The sequence below is a fragment of the Dasypus novemcinctus genome, chromosome 2 (genome assembly GCF_030445035.2).
Source record: "Dasypus novemcinctus isolate mDasNov1 chromosome 2, mDasNov1.1.hap2, whole genome shotgun sequence".
In the NCBI taxonomy this organism is placed as follows: domain Eukaryota; kingdom Metazoa; phylum Chordata; class Mammalia; order Cingulata; family Dasypodidae; genus Dasypus; species Dasypus novemcinctus.
Genome location: NC_080674.1, coordinates 81,541,252 through 81,560,045, shown reverse-complemented (window position 1 = coordinate 81,560,045; position 18,794 = coordinate 81,541,252). Strand labels below are relative to the sequence as shown.

General features: G+C 41.0%; 1 protein-coding gene across 1 annotated transcript in view; it reads left to right on the top strand.

Moving 5' to 3' along the window:
• Positions 1–18,794, top strand: part of SERINC5 (serine incorporator 5) — a 111,511-nt gene that overhangs the window by 66,334 nt on the left and 26,383 nt on the right. The window contains exon 3 of the mRNA XM_058275404.1: positions 17,532–17,710. Within this exon, the coding sequence (XP_058131387.1) occupies positions 17,532–17,710 (179 nt within the window). The remainder of the gene's footprint in view (positions 1–17,531; positions 17,711–18,794) is intronic.

Here is an 18,794-nt window from a genome sequence, read left to right as displayed (position 1 = left end):
TGAAATAAATGATAAATCATATACAAATGAAAATAATCGTATTCATTATATGTAGCCAAACCAAGCATGTTCATGATCAGGAGGAAATGGGGATGGAGAAGTGGGTGTGTGGGCACCCCATTTGCCCTGCTACTAGGGACCCTGCATTCCAGGGCTGATATAAAAGGGAGCAGTGCCGCTACCAGGAACCTAAATGTCTGCCCCTGCCAGGTTCCAGTGCTGGGGTTGGGGAACAAGTAACCAGTCTTGGGGTTATAGGTATGGTGGAAAGTCCTGTCTTATTGCAGTATGTATTAGTCAGCCAAAGGGGTGCTGATGCAAAATACCAGAAACTGGTTAGTTTTTATAAAGGGTATTTATTTGGGGTAGGAGCTTGCAGATACCAGGCCATAAAGCATAAGTTACTTCCCTCACCAAAGTCTATTTGGAGCAAGGTGGCTGACCACGTCTGTGAGGGTTCAGGCTTCCTGGGTTCCTATGTTCCTGGGACTTGCTTTTCTCTGGGTTCAAGGTTCCTTCTTTCCTGGTACCGGCTTCTCTTTCTCTGGGTGCTGACTTCCCAGGTCTTCAGCATCAAACTCTAACATTAGAAATCCCCACATCAAAAGCTCCAACTCTGTCCTTTACCATGCCTTTTATCTGTGAGTCCCCACCCACCAAGGGGTGGGGGCTGGGTGGGGACTCCATGCCCTAAGGATAAGATTACAAACATAATCCAGTGTGTCTTTTTGGAATTCATCAATTATATCAAACTGCTATACTCCACCCTTCCAAAAAGTTATTACAATATTCAAAAAAACCTTAAATCAGTTACAATGCAAGTACTAAATCATATTATTATTATTTTTTAAAGATTTATTTATTTCTCTCCCCCGCCCCCACCCCAGTTGTCTGTTCTCTGTGCCCATCTACTGCATCGTCATCTTTGTCCGCTTTTGTTGTCAGCTGCATGGGAATCCCTGTTTCCCTTTGCCGCGTCATCCCGCTGCGTCAGCTCTCCGTACATGAGGCACCATTCCTGGGCAGGCTGCACTTTCTTTTGCACTGGGCGGCTCTCCCTACGGGGCGCACCCCTTGCGTGTGGGGCCCCCCTACACGGGGGACACCCCCGCGCAGCACGTCACTCCCCGCACGCCACTCTCCGCACGCATCAGCACTGCGCATGGGCCAGCTCCACACGGGTCAAGGAGGCCCGAGGTTTGAACCGCGGACCTCCGATGTGGTAGATGGATGGACACCCTAACCACTGGGCCAAGTCCGCTGCCTAAATAATTTTATAATCAACTTAAAGAAATACAGTTTGTCTTGGTGCAAAGTAATGTCTGCTATAGACCTCTGAAACTTACAAGACCATTTATCTATTTCTAATACATAACTGGACAGACATAGGATAAACATTTTCATTACAATAAGGAGAAATTGGGAAGGAAACATGAGTCATAGATCCTTTACAGTTCAGTAAACCTGTAGGACATCCTCCATTCGATTTTAAAGTCTGAGAGTCATTCTTAAGAAGATGGTTTCTTCTCCTTGGTGCCATATGGGGACCCACCCTTTCCACAGTCTTGCTGGACGGCCATTTTCTTGGTTCCACCCTCATCAAGCATCTGGGTGTCGACCAAGCTGGAGACCTCTCCCTCCAAGAGTGTTGGGGTGATTGCCACACCTCACCCAATCCTTGGGTTAGAGACTTAACCCCCCTAGCACAGTGATGTGAAGACAAACTTTTGGCATACAGGCTCAACCCTCTCAGAGCAACAAGTTGACCACCTGGCCTTCCCTAACCTTTGGGGGACAGGTCCACCCCTCTCAGACCTGTGGGGTGCTGACCTTGACTGCCCTAACCCTTGGGGAATGTGCTCTACCCTCTCTGTACCCTGGGGCAGTAAAACTCTCCCAGAACATAGGGTGGGTACATGCACCCTCTTCACCTGCTGGGGCAGACTTGCCCTCTCTGGGCACCTGGGTGGGGTTCCTCTCTTGGCCTAAGGTGAAGTCCTAATTCCAGATCTGTTTCCATGGTTTTCTTTTTAAAGGTCTTTCTCCTTCAATCTCTCCTTTCCATGTCGCTTTTATTCCAGACTGACAGTGGTTGTGTTCATACAGCTCTTTCAAAAAGTCTGTTTGTTTAGCATGCAGGAAGCAGTTTAAGACTTTCCACAAGTCTTTCCGACATAACTGCATCTTCAATCCTGATTTACAAGTTCCAAGTTTAGTTAAGTCCTCCAATGGGGCACTTTCATCTGGGAGCTTGATCTCCAGAGACTTGGAATTTTCAGGATCAGTTTCTGTTTTCTTTGTGCCCGACATTTCCATCCTCAGCATATTTCTCTCATCCAGCATTTTGCTATAAGCTGCAAGCAGAAGCCAAGCCACATTCTCTGGGTTTACTTTGGAAATTTCTTCAGCTAAATGCCCAGGCTTGCCGTTTTCAAATTCTGCCTTCCATAAAACACCAGGAGTTAATCTTGCTAAGTTCTCTGCAACTTTAAAACATGGATTACCTTTCCTCCAGTTTCCAATAATAGTTTCATCATGTACTTCTAAGGCGTCATAGAAAGTCTCTTCTGCATCCATATTACTATCAACAGTCTCTTTAAAGCAATCTAGACCTTTTCCATCAAGCATTTCACAGTTGCTCCAAACAACACCCCTTACCCATTTATAAAACCATTCCAGCATTTCGTTAATTTCAAAAGCGCTACCCCACTCCTGGTACCAAATTCTGTATTAGTCAGCCAAAGGGGTGCTGATGCAAAGTACCAGAAACTGATTGTTTTTTATAAAGGGTATTTATTTGGGATAGGAGCTTACAGATAGATACCAGGCCATCAAGCATAAATTACTTTCCTCACCAAAGTCTATTTGGAGCAAGATGGCTGACAATGTCTGTGAGGAGTCAGGCTTCCTGAATTCAAGGTTCTTTCCTTCCTGGTGCTGGCTTCTCTTTCTTTGGGTCTTCAGCATCAAACTCTAACATCAGAAATCCCCACATCAAAATCTCCAACTCTGTCCTTTGCCATGCCTTTTATCTGTGAGTCCCCATCCACCAAGGGGTGGGGGCTGGGTGGGGACTCCATGCCCTAAGGATAACTCAACCATGCCCAGGTACAGATCAGATTACAAACATAATCCAATATTTCTTTTTGGAATTCATCAATTACATCAAACTGCTACGCAGTATATTAGGTTCTAATGTCCCATCTAAGGCAAAAATCATGAATAGTTAAAGTTAAACATGAAAGCACTTGAACTAATAGATAAAGTAGAACACACATGATTTTGCGTATACAGCCTTCTACTAGAAAGTATGCTTTGTGGTAGCAGGACTTTTCCTGTTTTATTACTGCTTTATTCCCATAACATAGTACAATACCTGCACATAGTAGACATGGAATGAGTAGGTGAATGATGAAACCCTGTGTGCACACACACACACAAAATTGTATAATATGCATATAGTATAGAATAAAGAATACACATGCAAACTCTAATTTCATTAGGTTTTTAAAAAATTATGGAAGACAGTCATGCACAGTTGAATTTGTAGCACAAAATCCTCTGCCAAACCCTGTGTTCTTTGGGGGGGCAATAACCATATTTTCCAGCCCGAACAAAGTCTGCATCTCCATAGCTGTGGTTTTAAGTTGAGGTGTTAGGAGCAGGTTTTTTCTTAGGCTTGAAGGACTCCATTCATGTCTCCCACCCACCCACGCACCCAATGGCAAGGGTGGGGCCTTCTGACAAAGACCCTCTGGAAGGAGATGTGAGATGTTGATCTTGGGGTGGCAGCAGGGCCATCCCCAGCTGGGAGATGGGTATGTATGTGGCTCTGTTTTACTGGCATCCCTGTTCCTCTCTTCCACTTAACCTATGACTCCCTAACTCAAAGTTTTCAATAACTCCCTGAGAGAGTTTGGCAGTGTTAAAAAGCAAATCTGGACTTGAGAGGCTTGATTTAAAAGGGTTATTGGAAAGTGGGGAAAGGAACTTTTGCAGTTTGGGAGAGCACTGTGACCATGAGATTCACAGACCTCTCAAGAGTTAGGCAAAAAAGGTTTTTCTTATATAGAGAGGGAAGAATGGACTGTGTGGAAGGGGATGAAAGGTTGGTGAGATCAGAGAGTAGATGAGAGAATTTTTATGCTGAAGCAGCCTGTGTTCTGGGAGGTAACCTTAAATGTCAGGAATCTAGAGATAGGGAGACTCTTAACCAGTGTTTGGTTAACAAGCATTTTGTTCCAGTTGATAAGTCAGAAGAGCAGTTCAGCTAATCGTTTATGAGGCAGAGAATGGCATTGTGGAGGGTCTGTAGCTGCCCTCTTCATAGGTAAACCAGGGGAGATCTGTGGTTGATATTTAAGTCATGTGGGAAAGGGCTGTTTTTTGCAGTAAGCTATTTTGTAGAACTCAAAGGATGGAGAATTTCTTAAACTATCTTCCAGAAGCACAGGGCTTGGGTAAAATTTAACATCATCAGTGGTATTTACTAAAATGTGAAGTTTTAACTATGTGACTCAGCAGTCCCCTTCTGTGTCTGTCCTCAATACTTTGCATTTATACAGAGAGATCCAAGAATACCCATTATACCTTATTTATAATAATGAAAAATCAGAAACAATCGAAATGCCTACCAGTAGGTAACAAACTAAATTGTGGTTAATTCCATTTGTGGAATGCTATGTAGTAGTTAAAAAGGATGCAGTAGACTTTATGTGTTGAACCAGGAACAATCTGTAAGACAAAGTAAATGTAGAATAATGGCATAATTAAAGGTCTAGAATAAGGTAGCCATCAAGGGGAATTTGTTATCTGTATCTTTATTATAATTTGTCTTATTTTTGCAAGGAGAATATATTTTGTATTGCTTGTGTAATTGCAAATAGAATTTAAAACAATCTCTGAATCTGGCGACCACACTCACTGCTTAGCTTGCAGTTAGATTTCTTGAATGCGCAGTTCAAACACTCACTGTGTTTACTTCCTGACCAGTACCTGTATCCCCAACTTTCTCTTTAGCCATCTGCAGTGCAGCTTGTGCCTCCTCTGTGCTTTAGAACGTATTCTAATTGGGGTCCCAAAGGAGATTTCTCTTTGCTAAAGCCAGTGTTACTTCTCTGACCTCATGATATTGGACCTCTTGGCAGTATTTGACACTGCTGACCGCTTTTTGTTTCTTAAGTCTTTTGACTTCTTTCCTGTTCTATACTTTTTCTTCCTTGGAGTTGTTTCTTCTTTCCTGTCCCTGAATGTTTCATTCCCTAGAGTTCCTGGCTCCGCCCTCCCACCTCTCTAACTTTATAAATTCCTCCTTTGCAGACTCTATGCTGGTAACTACCAAATCCTTATCTCTAATCCATCAGCCTTTCTGGAGCATCATACCCTTGCTCAGCCATCTGCCCATACTTCTCTTGATTCAGGCACCTTGGATGCAACCAATCATTAAATGAATTACACACCACCTCCCCTGAAGCTGCTCTTCTCCTGAGATTCCCACCCGGGATTGGCCACCATCTGACCATCTGCCAAACTAGAAACTGGGATTTCTAGTCTTGGGTTCCTCTGTCATTATTCAGGTCCTGTCCATTTGTTCTCCCCCATTCCCAGTGCTGTTGCCTTATTCAAGAGTGCATACTTTTTCACTGGGATTAATTCCTGTTCCTCCTTCAAGATCAGTAACTGTGGTTCTTCTTTGTACACCCTGCCTTCCATTTTACCCAGTTTTCTCAGTGGAGATTGAGATTAGCCTATCCCTCGCCCCTTTCTGTGGAAGAGCCTTTCTTACCTCTAGTCTAGTCAGTCCTCTTTGGGTTGTCTTGCTTGAATTGAAAGTTTGTTGTTTAAGTTTGGTCAGAGTTATTTCCTAGCCAATTTTATATCTAGTTAATTTTCTAGATATTTATGGCTCTTTGATCCTGCCAAAAAAAATTACATCTCTACCTTGTGGAGGAGCTGTGAACTCTAATGTCATTCCAGTGGATGCTTTTGAGATTCTGAAGAGTTACTGTTTTGGGTCATTAGTTTCTTGATTTGAGAGGTGATAAGGTCAAATCAAACCACAGCCTTTGTGGAATTTTAGTTCCTCTTGGCTTTTAATAATGACACAGTTGTTACAACCCAGCTCCTGAAGGGCACCAGTTGGTGAGGCTCCAAGACCAAAGAACACACCTGACATTTAGTCAGGCGTAAGCTTTATTGGACTTATGGACAGGAGAGAATCTCAGTGGTTCAGAGAATGAAGATGGCACTCCACAAAGAGATGAGAAAATGAAGGGTGATATATAAGGGGTTTCAGAACAAGGACATTTCATAGGGTATGAGAACAGAGTTCCTTCTAGTGTCCACCTGCAGCATACACATGGGGTCTGGTGATGTTTTCACTACACTCCTAGGACAGATATTTACCAAGGATGTTTACTGCTTTGGGAAAATTATAGTTTATGATACCATCTATGCATTCTCTTCCCTCTGGGGAGGGTTGTTAACCTTTAGCTTATGTCTAGGTCATGCAGGTGGCTATATGCTAAGGATTTAGGGGGGCCTGAGTCCCCACAATCCAACGCCACGTAGTGGCCTACGTTGACCATAGGACAAACATTGCATCCACATTCCACAGCAACAGTATAAAAGACAACAGCTAAAGCTAATATGTGATTTTCAAATGACAATTGCAGGGCCACCAGGCACAAAAATGGCCAGTGGGTAGAACCATCAGGGGGCACGCTTTACTCTGTATCTAGCCTTTATAGTAAAATTATACAACTCGGGGCAATCACCTCACATCACAGATTCCCTCTTGTCATTCCATGCTGATAGGGTGATGCGATCTAGGGTGACAGACTCAGCCATTAACCATCCTAAACCATTATATACAGCATATCCAAAAAGGCGTGGACTTATTCACCTCTCCCTTACAAAGGGAAAAATATAATTACAAGTCTTACTGAGAGACAGCAGCTGAATCTCAGTCTTAAATTGGAAGGTTTTGTACCAAACTTGTTGATGGGTTGTATTCTGCCAAGCCAGCAAGGTCTTCCACACTGTCCAATTTGCAGAAGTACAATCCAGGGAAGGCCAGTAGCACCCGATGATAAGTCTGTATAGACCAAACATTGGGTTTGATTGTGGGCATGGGTTACTGCTGAAGCCCACTGTAGAAAGGTATTGGGTAGGGTGCTGATAGGAAAAGAAAGATGTTTATGGGGTATGGTGAGGGGCAGATCATACCATTCCGACAGTTTATAAGCAACCTTTCAATTAGTAAATAACAAAGTAGACCAGAACTTTCAAACTGGATCTTATGACCAGAGTCTGTGGTGAGCCTTATTCTGACCAGCCGCCTTACCGGTTTCCTATACTAACCTGCCTCAACTCCCCTCTCAGAGAGTTCACACCCTTGTTCTTAAGGAGGAGCTGAAGGGTGATGGTAATTCTTCTGTAGCTCCTTCCTGCTGGTTAGGGGCAGAAGATTCTGCCTGATGAGGTATGAAAACTCTCTGGCTATTCTATTGAGGTTGAAGGCAGGTGGGTCCAGCCCCATGGTTGGAACTGGATGAAATCACCACCTGACTAATACCTTGTTCTGGAAGAAATAAACTTAGTTAGAATTTTGAAGATACATGGTCTTACAAAATGGATAAAGAATATGGTGGTAAGTGGCCCCAAAAAGTTGGCCAGTCATGACATACTGGACCATGGGAATGAGAAAGGCTAGTTTCCTCCAGAGGCAGCAGTCTGCCAAAGCTGATGGGCTTTGTATTAGTCAGCCAAATGGGTGCTGATGCTAAAATACCAGAAATCTGTTGGTTTTTATATTTATTTGGGTTAGAAGCTTACAGTTACCAGGCCATAATAAAGCATGTTACTTCCTTCACCAAAGTCTGTTGCCATGAGTTGGAGCAAGATGGCTGCCAACATCTGCCAAGAGGTCAGGCTTCCTGGTTTCCTCTCTTTCTGAGGCTTGCTTCTGTCTGGACTCAGCTGCTATACTTTCTCCACAAGGCCAGCTGTAGACTGTCAGGTGAACGGCTTTCTCTCTCTCCCCGGGGCTTCTGCCTGTCTAAGGAGCCATCTCTATTCCTCTGTGTTCTTTTCCTGTATTTTTACTTCCCAGGCTCCAATATAAAAACTCCAACTAACTCCTGTGCCTCATTATTTTCTCTGTGAGTCCCCACCCACCAAGGGAGTAGGGACTCAATGTCCTACTGACATGCCCAGTCAAAGCCTTAATCATTAGTTAATCAAGTAAAAGTGAAGCCTCTGAATCCAATACACTCCAGTATGCCCAGAGGAAAAGACCAGTTTAAAAACGTAATCAGTATCTCTTTTGGGAATTATAAACAGTATCAACCTGCTAGAGGCATGATCTAATAAGTTTCAAATGCTATCTAGGAAACTGCTACCTCCAGTTCCCACAGTGGTGTTTATGCCAGGAGAGCTAGGAGAGGCATGAGGAGAGGCACTGCCCTAGACATAAACTCACAAAGACAATATAGGTGACAACAAAATAAGCATATGGCAAGCAAAAATAGAGCTATTCTTTTATCTTATAGGCACATTCATTAATTAAAAAATGATTTAAGTTTACAAAGACTTTTAACATGTTTAAAACCCTTCTGCATATGATCATGTGATCTAGAATAGAAGAGATATACTATATTCATCAGGTATGTAGGTACAGCACTTAATACTAATCAGTGCACAAGTTCCTTTTTGAGCTGCAGTTAAGAGATCTACATGTTGTCTCTCCATGGGAACAAATCATAATGCCAGTTGTGTCTGTTTAGGTTCTACTTACATTACTCTGGTAATAATTGCTCTATTTGGTATATGCCTCTGTAGCAGTTTGATATAATTATGAATACCAAAAATAAATATTGGATTATGTTTGTAATCTGATCTGTACCTGGGACTGATTGAGTTATGATTAGGGCTTTAATTGGGCCATGTCATTAGGGCATTGAGTCCCCGCCCATTGGTGTGTGGGGACTCACAGATAAAAGGCATGGCAAAGGACAGAGTTGCAGGTTTTCTGATGTTCAAATGTTTTTTTCCCCAAAGATTTATTTATTTATTTATTTATTTATCTCCCCTTCCCCCCAACCCCGGTTGTCTGTTCTCTGTGTCTATTTGCTGTGTCTTCTTTGTCTGCTTCTGTTGTTGTCAGCGGCATGGGAATCTGTGTTTCTTTTTTTGTTGTGTCATCTTGTTGTGTCAGCTCTCCGTGTGTACAGCACCATTCCTGGGCAGGCTGCACTTTCTTTCACACTGGGCAGCTCCCCTTACAGGGCGCACTCCTTGTGCATGGGGCTCCTGCACGCGGATGACACCCCTGTGTGGCAGGGCACTCCTTGCGCGCATCAGCACTGCGCATGGGCCAGCTCCACCCGGGTCAAGGAGGCCTTAGGTTTTAACTGCGGACCTCCCATGTGGTAGATGGATGCCCTAACCACTAGGCCAAGTCCGCCGCCAATGTTCGGGTTTTGATGTTGGAGTTTGATAATGAAGACTTAAGCTGGAGCCCTGGGGAAAGAGACAGAGCCGTTCGCCTCAGAGTCTACAGCTGACCTTGTGGAGAGAGGCAAAGCCTAGAAAGCCTCATAGTCTATAGCTGACCTTGTGGAGGAAACAGAGAAACTGAGCCCAGAGGAACCCACAAAGCCTGAACCCTCACAGACGTTAGCAGCCATCTTGCTCCAATATGTGGAAATAGAATTTGGTGAGGGAAGTAACCTATACTTTATGGCCTGGTATCTGTAAGCTCCTATCCCAAATAAATACCCTTTATAATGCCCAGCAGATTTCTGGTATTTTGCATCAGCACCCCTTTGGCTGACTAATACATCCTCACACAGCCTTCATGCTGCAGCACCATTGGCCCTCGGAGGGAAGCTCCAGCGTTTCACTGGCCTGGTGCATAGTGCCCTTCAGCGCTATGAAACAGAGTCAGTTTGGAAGCATTGTTCATTGTAAATCTGGCCATATCAAGCCATCATTAATTGCTGCAGGAGTCTGAAACTGCAACGTATTTTCCATCCACTTAAGGAGCCATGTCAGAGATGTAGTATCCTTTTATTATTTTAGGTGTCATAGTGACCAGCCTAGCCAATATCTCAAATGGAGAGGCATCATGCAGGGTACTGGAGGCCTGGTTTGAATGCACAAGGGAATTTGACAATTTTCAAGTCTATCTCTTAATTTGTACACACTTTCTAAATACTTCCAATGCAGTTTATAACATATTAAATTGACTTAGCATTTTTAGTACTTTACTATTGACTTCTACACCTTTACCATGATGATGTTAATTAATAGGTATTTTACTTTAGCAGTAGAGGAAAAACTTTCTCTACTGTTTTATGAAAAACTAAGATTCTCAGTGGAATCAAGATTATCTTCCCCCTACCACCACTTTAATATGCAGATTGAGGTAGCCTCTGACAGGTTTCCCTGTTATGAAGTTATTTTTGTTATCAACATCAGTTCAGGTTTCTATTTAATAATGGCTTCCTGGAATTGGCCATTTAAATATTTCAGTTTATAAAATGCTTTTGCAAACTTCCCACAACTATCCATTACCACATAAACTATAGTTACTTCATCTCAAGACAAATTTTACCTTTACAAAACACATTCCCTTACTTAGTGCTACTGTCTACAATACCTTCTACAACTTTCTATATTCATTCAAGACTTGTCTTACATATTTCCACCGATTTTATGAAAACCAGCCATCTTATCCTAAGACAAAATATATTCCCTTAAATAAACATCAAATTTTAGTCAGCCTTGACTATGAATTCACTTCCAGAAAACTTTTAGTTCTTTCTATATCCATTTAAGTCTCATATCCCTCAACCTGTTCTGTGAAGAAGAAAAAAACCAAAACTCTTCATTTCAATTTAGGCAAAAACAATATTTTAAAAAGAGATTTGTAATAATTTCATTAGCCAAACCCATCATCTTAAAGATTTAACAGACTTAGTTAATGCTACCTTATTTTATTAGTATCCTATAAACCTAGGAAGATTACACCCAAGCTAAATAAAATTTGAAACCATTATAGTTTATGCAAGAAATGTTCTTTTTCTTCTTTCCTTCACAGGAGGCTAAAACCTTTTTTTTTTCTTTAATAAAATTCAAAATTGTGAAAACCTTAAAATAAGTGTTAAATGTCTGTCTAAATAAGCTGCCAATTTTTGGAATATATTATAATTGTTTAATTTGTTTAACCATAATTTAGAAAAAATCTTTCCATAGCTTAAAAGAATTTTTTCTTTGCTTACTAAAATTTGGCCATTGGATTACTACTGTCATCTCAAAAGCTGTTAAAATTTAATTTGGGGATTACAAAACAGACCATACAAAACAAGGTGTATTCTACAATATCCCCTCTGTCCTTATCATCTTAATTTTCAGGCCTTGTAGACAGAATTTAGGCTAAACTCACATCTGCCCTATCTTTCCACACCCAGCCCACCCCCTTAGGTTCCTCAGATAGTTTTAGTGAATCACTGGAAGACTCTGGGGACACAATAGGCTATTTAAAATAGTTTCTTTATTCAAATTTTATGTGACTTTTTGTCCTTGTTTGACTTCTACTTGAGCTTCAGGAATACTCATTTACCAATTTAAGTACTTATTTAACTTAAGCAATTTGATAGAGCTCTTTTAAGAATTTTCATTTGTTAATTTAATATTACCAACTGGAGGTATGAAGATATACCCTGAACTAACAAACACAAAAAGTATTAAGACACACCAACAGAAACATAAAACTCATTAATTTGACTCATAATTATCACTCTTTTGATATGGCATGTCCAAGTTCGTCATCATTACACATGTCTGATTTTTACTGCTTTTTAGATCTCCTCTGGAATCAGTAATATGTACGTTCATTCTTGGAAGCACTTTTATTAGTAACTAGTAACCAGTTGGAAATACTTGAGCAGTATGAAGGCAGTTAAGCACTAATATAGCCATTTAGACAGACAGACATTTAACACACATATTCTGGGTTACTCTTCAGAAGTACACTTAGACAGACTCGAAGTTCAGGAGTAAGATATTGATTCAAAACTGAAAGTTCTTTTTAACACCTGGATAAAAATTCTGATCAAAATAAAATGTAAATAAAACAATACATTGTCAAAATAACATCCTGTTAAACACTTCCAGTTTACTGTTCTGCAATATAACTTGATTATCAGCTTGGCATAGGTGTTTGGTTAAGGAACAATTCATCTCTGCCTGTGCTTGGCTCTTATCCCTTTATAGCTCATTTTCCTTCTAAGCAGTGCACAGAGGCCTTTGCCACTTGTTCTTCCTTGGTAGCCACCGCGTGTCTCCTAACAGGGGCCATACTATAGCTGTTACTATCTGGCAGTCTCCCTTTTCCTTATTTAAGTGCAGCCCCTCTACTGTCTGCTGTAGCACAGCCAGCATACCTGCCAGAGCTTTTTGGGCATATGCACATTCTCTCGGCTGTCCCCATGCAGCCAGGAGAGCAACCACCCTTCCCCACATGGACATATCAGGCCAGCCTGGGAATTCCCTCATGGATTCTCTTTTCTCTGAGCTCATGCCCACTACTGCTGGTGGCCCTTTGGTCTGGTTTGTGACTCATCAATTGTTACAACCCATCTCCTCAAGGGCACAAATTGGTGCAGACACAAGACCAAAGAATGCACTGGGCAGAGATTCAGACATAAGCTTTAGTGGGACTTACACACTGGAGAGATTCTCTGATGGCTGCCACCCAAAGAATGAATGAAGATAGTGCTCCTCAAAGAGATGAGAAAATGAGGGGCGATATATAAGGGGTTTCAGAACAAGGACATTCCATAGGGAAAGGGAATAGAGTTCCTGCTAGGGTCATGTGACACGTATACATGGGGTGTGGTGATGTTTTCACTACCTTCCTAGGAAGGATGTTTACTGATTTGGTGGAATTATAGTTTATTGATACCTCTAACTTATGTCTAGGTCACGTACGTGCTGAGGACTTAGGGGGCCTGTGTCCCCATATACAGTATAGGCTTTTCTCCTAAATATGTTGATATGCAAACAAAAGACAAGCAAGAAGTGGTTATTATTTTTAAAAAAATAACCCCCACATCCCAAAGGGGACCTCAAAGATAAAAATGAACTTTGTTTTCCCAGAGACTGTCTAAGGGAGAATGGAAGCAGATTTTAGTATTTTTCTCATTTCACCACTGTTGTCTATTGTTGTGTAACAGACAGACATCACTGTCATTGACCCTGGGATTATTCCACAGGAACAAACAGATTGTGCTGAAAAGTCTGAAGATAATAAAGGGAAGAGAGAGGCACTCAATTCCAAAATTAATTTTCATGTGAGGGATATCAAATAGAACTTATAGATTTAGTTCTAGCTTTCATGCACCTAACTTTTCAGTCATGCTGAGTTGCCCAAAGCTTTTTTTGTACAGTGCTCTAGAAATTTAGTACAATGAAATTTAAGAAAAATCGGCTTTGTTAATATCTCATTTTCTCATCTCTCCTAAGTAATGATTGAATATTATAGGAACACAACTCTCATCGTCTTCCTCTCCTCTGGAAGAACCACCCTCAAAAGTCTATCTTTTTTCCTACTCTGCAGCTTCTGCACCCTGGCCAAGTAGACCTGTAGACCATTCTATAGCTCTTCTGTTATTTCTCTATAAAATTGAAGTTGTTTGGGGTGGGGGGGGTATAGTTAGCAATTCTCCTATGGAGATAAAATTCCATGGAATTTCTTCTAGCTCTGTCTCTGAGTTTAAAACTTTTGTTCATGTTTTGGAGATGATGCTTCCCTTGATTTTGTGGGTTCAGGTACATTATTATATTTGTGTGGTGGCTAGGTCTCTGAAAGGCAGGTAGATCGGTGCTGTTTTTCAGAACTCAGTTCTTATTGTGCCAGGGAAGGTTTCGCCCTATTGAAAGTTACCCTGTAGTCAATCCTTGATAAAGTGTGTACAGCATTTTCTCAGTTCTAAGATGCTCACTTTCTTCTCACGGTAAGGTCTTCTGAAAATTGGATAATGTGATTGTGCCTGTCCCCCTCCCCTTTTTAATATACTAGAGAATGCCTAGGAGTTACGTAATGGCTACCATGTGTTAAGAGCTGTGGTATGCACCTCACAAGGAGTTTGTGATTTCATTTTCATGAGGACTTAATGAGTTGGGTGGTGGTATTATTTCATTATTTCATTTTACAGATGAGGAGATTGAGACTGAGTGTGTGACTGCCCAAGCACACAGGCTAAGTGGTGTAGTGAGAATTGGAAGTCCATGTGAACGATTTCAGTTTGTGGCTTTGGTTTGGTTGCTTTGAGGGATGGGAGGAAACCCCTTGCTCGCATCGGTCTGTGCAGAAACAACACAGACACGGGGTGTGAACCTTATTCACAGGCCATGTCCTTGGATGCCCACAGCCAGACTTTGGAGGCCACTTCCTTAGCGAGCACGTCCCCTTCACCCAGCCATGTGGAATCTGTGTGAAATGTTTCCTTTTTCGAAAACTGTAATGGAGCTTGAAACAGCAAATATTTAAACAAGAGCAAACTCTCCCTGCTGTACTCTGTCGGCTTGTTCAACTTGGAGGTTTGTTGCCTAAAAATATTCAGCACTTACTGAAGGCTAAATTGCCAAGTCACCCACAGAGCATAAAGGAGGTCTTGGTTAGTATTTGGAGCAGGGACTTATTTGCCTACTTTTATTGAGGATGAAATATGCAATGCGCACATATTTACCCTTTGATAAGCTTAAGGGACTCTGGAATGAAGGAAACAAAGGAAGGGATTCTGAGGGGATGAGAAGCTCATGCTTGCCGGTATTAACAGTCTCTTTAAATGGATCTTGGAGGGAGAAGAAAGAAGAGTCGGTTTAGGGTTGGGGAGCCCGAAGGTAAAGGACGGGCTGGTGTAGATCTGAAAATGTGCCAGCTGCCCTGCATTACTTGTGGAGCAAGCTGTAGTCAGGAAGTAGCTTAAGGGCAAGTAGTATTTTTTTTTTAATTTCACTTTTTATTGAAGTGTAACACAAGTAGTAAAGTGCACATTTATGTACAGTTGATTTTTCTCAAGGTGAAAAATCTCTTAACCAACCCTATTTAACCCCATTTTACCAACACTCAGATCAAGAAACCAAACCTAACAGAAGCCCTCCTGCTCTCTCTACCAGTCTATTTTTAAATTAATTAGTTAATTTTTAATGTTACATTAAAAAAATATGAGGTCCCCATATACCCCCGACCCCCCTCAAGACCAAGTAGTATTACTGACTGAGTAGAAGAGAGAAAAGAGGAAAATATCAGTATTATAGAACAATGAATGCCCGTATAAATAAAACCGTGTAACAAATGACAAATGAGGTTGTGTGGTTTCAGCTTCCTGAATATAGATTTTTCAGATTAAAAGTGTAAATTTACCTCCTTGCTACCACTACTACTCTTACACGTGTATCTTTTGTTTTGGGTTAGAGTCTCTGAAACTTTCATTTTGTGTGTGAAATTCTTTTTTCTGAAGCTTCTAACCATACCCGTTACTCAGTTGCTTGTCACGTTAAAACACAGCTAAAATTTCAGATTCTTCCAGAAATCACTTGCATGACTTCTCTTATTACCTGTGTATGGGTGCTTCCTGTGTCTTTTTGTACTCTGTTCTGAAGCAATTTCCAGACATGCCCCAGGGTGCCTCGAACCCTGTATGTTAAAAATCAAACTCTTCCTTTGTTCTTCCAGTTCCACTTTTTGCCCTCTGCCAGTCCTACTCCACTTCATCCCCCAAAAACAATGTGTTTAAAAAAAAAGAAGTGGCCTCCCCCCATCCTTCACTTGAATCCTTGTCATCCACACAGTCCTGCCAAGTCTGAGTTCTAGCTACAGAATCTCTTTATTTTCCTGCAACTGGTTTGCCCTCTTCATCTGTTACCTGGACTATAAACCAGTGGCCTTCTAATTTGTCCTTCTTGCTCAAAATTATCCCCTTTCCAATATGTCAAATCTTTGCTGTGAAAAATATTCCAGTTTTGGAATGGGACATAATTATACTAAGAAATTATTCATAGCTTTTCTGAAATTCAGATTTAACTAGATGCCCTGTATTTTATCTGGCAACCCTCCAAGTGTGGTGCTTGTTTTTTAACCCAGTCAAACATAGCACTGTCTCTCTTTATGCTATTATATCTAGCTGTCATCTAAAAAATTTGCAGCTGCAGAAGCTGGCTGAGAACAAAATGACATTTTGCATCTCTTCGTGAAATTGAGCTAGCTATACTAGTAAAACCTTGTGACTGACCTCTCCTCTGTGCTTTCCTGAACCCCAGAACCTTGATCTCTGATAATGATTGTAGCTTTGTAATTCCCCCTAATTTGGGGTCCATCCCTATCTTTTTTCAGCCCCTGAAGGAACCAATGTCCAGCTCTACCCCAATTATTCATTAGCACCCTGATCTTACAAAATATTAGAATTTCTGCGGATCAGGGAGGCAGTTTTTGGACTATTTAAGGCAACAGACCTCCTTGCTTGAGCAATCAAATAAACCTGCTTTTTTGAAACTCTGGTGTCCCAGGAATTGGCTTTAAAAGATGCATTGGGAGAAAAGAATGCACTTTTGCTTGGTATCACCTTTTGGCAGTATAATTTGACATTATCTCAGAAAATTTTAAATTGATATACTACTTGACTCACTAATTCCATTTCTAGCCCAGGAGTCTGGCCTATACATATAATATCCCATGTGCAATGAGGCATGCATAGCAGTATTTGAAAAAGTATTAGTAATAGCAAAAAAATGAACAAACAAATAAAGCAAAACAAAAAACCATCCATAACAAATGTAACAAGATCAGTGTGTGGATGGTTATCAATTTTGATCTAACTGTACATATCATAAAATATAGTTATGAACGAGTGGGATTTTATGCCTTAATATGAAAAGATCTCCACTGCCTATTGCTAAGTGGGAAAAAAATCATTGCAGAAGGATATATAAAATCTTCTATTTCATAGAAAGTGTTTGTATATATGTACTCTCTGCATGGTGCCATTATGTGTATGTGTAAATGATAGCTGGAAAATATGCTTTTTAAAAATTCTTTTTCTTAAGAAGTTCTAAAAAATTCGAATACCTTCCCCAAATCTAGTTGAACTGGTTTTTGGGGAAGATTCCCCCAGTTGCTTGCTTGTGCACTTGCAATAAATCACCTTCTCACTGACAGAAATGTTTCTCCTTTGTAGAGCCGGATCAGGTGGGCCTTTCTATTGGAAACGGCCATGCTTACAGCAACATAAACTAATAAAAATGTCCACCAAACCCTCTTAACTTTCATGAGGGGAGTGACATTTTAGGGTGGTAAAGAAGGAAGCCTTCCACTTAAGAAAAACTCTTAAAAATGCATTTTCTTCCTCAGCCTGTATGTTTCTTTATGCAGATGATGCATTTGGGATTTTGGCTTGTAAGCTGAATGAAAACCCTGTTACAGCACGTCTTCTGACCAGCTGACTTTTTTCCTTCTTTCTCCTCAGATTCCTTTTTATGAAGATATTTGTAAAGGCATTAAAGCTGGTGACATGTGTGAGAAGCTAGTGGGGTATTCTGCGGTGTATAGGGTCTGTTTTGGGATGGCTTGTTTCTTCTTTATCTTCTGCCTGCTGACCCTCAACATCAGCAACAGCAAGAGCTGCAGAGCCCATATCCACAATGGGTAAGTCTTTGGTCTTTGAGGGGATTGTTTTCTCTTTATATTCTAAGCAGTATTCCAGGATCCCTTCTGTTCATCAGATCCTTCTAACAGCTCTTCCTCCAGCTGAAATTGTTGACACTAATTTTAGAGTCGATGTAACTTGTTTCCACACAGTGTCCTTGTAACCAAAATCTAACTGCTTGTGTCTGCTAATCTTCTTAATGTTCAGAAGAATACTGAACTGTAACCCAGATGACTTCCCTTGTAATTGCAAAGGAATAGATAATCTTGTGACAGTGTTTCTACCCCCTTATCCTATTTTCGGGTGGTTTTTTTTTTTTTGGTAACTTAGTGACCTTTTGATTCTGCTAACAACCTCTCATGTTTATTAATAAGGAAACCTGAGTCATCAACCCAGTTCTTGTTTTTTTTTCCTCCTAGATGAAACCGATTTCAGTGAGAATTGGCCCTCTAGACATTTGCAATAATACAGACCCTTAACCTATAGTAACCTATACTTCATTATTATAATACTAAACATCACGCCATTGTCATACCATGGCCACTATTTTTGTATAGTCATCCTATGACTAAGCATGTAACCTGTCTGTGTGTACTCAACCAAAATTCTACCCTGGATTCCTTCACCTCAGACCATTGTATTCATTATCATAATCATATGTTTTACTAGAACACTGTAAGACCCTCAGAGTTTTTCCAGTTTGGGGAGACAGAGCTGAGGCTTGGCTTGCCTCCTATCTCCTTACATGGCTGCTCTGTAATAAAGCTCTTTCTCTCTTTGAAACCCCGGTGTCAGAGGATTGGTTTTTGTGCACAGTGAACCTGATTCAGCAATCCTTTCTGTAACACCTGGTACAGTAATGAGTAATCCAGTAGAAACAGAGTTTTGTTTCTTGTACCAAGATCTTTCTCCAGGTCATTTCTACCCCTGCAAAAAAATGGTGTTTTGCACAGTCAGAGGCCATCCAAAGTCTGTCTAATTATGCAAATTGACATCCTTTAGTCACTTAATTACTTCTCCTCAATTTGGAGAGAACATTTCCATGACAGAATCATGGACTGACATGTACATTTTAAGAGGTCT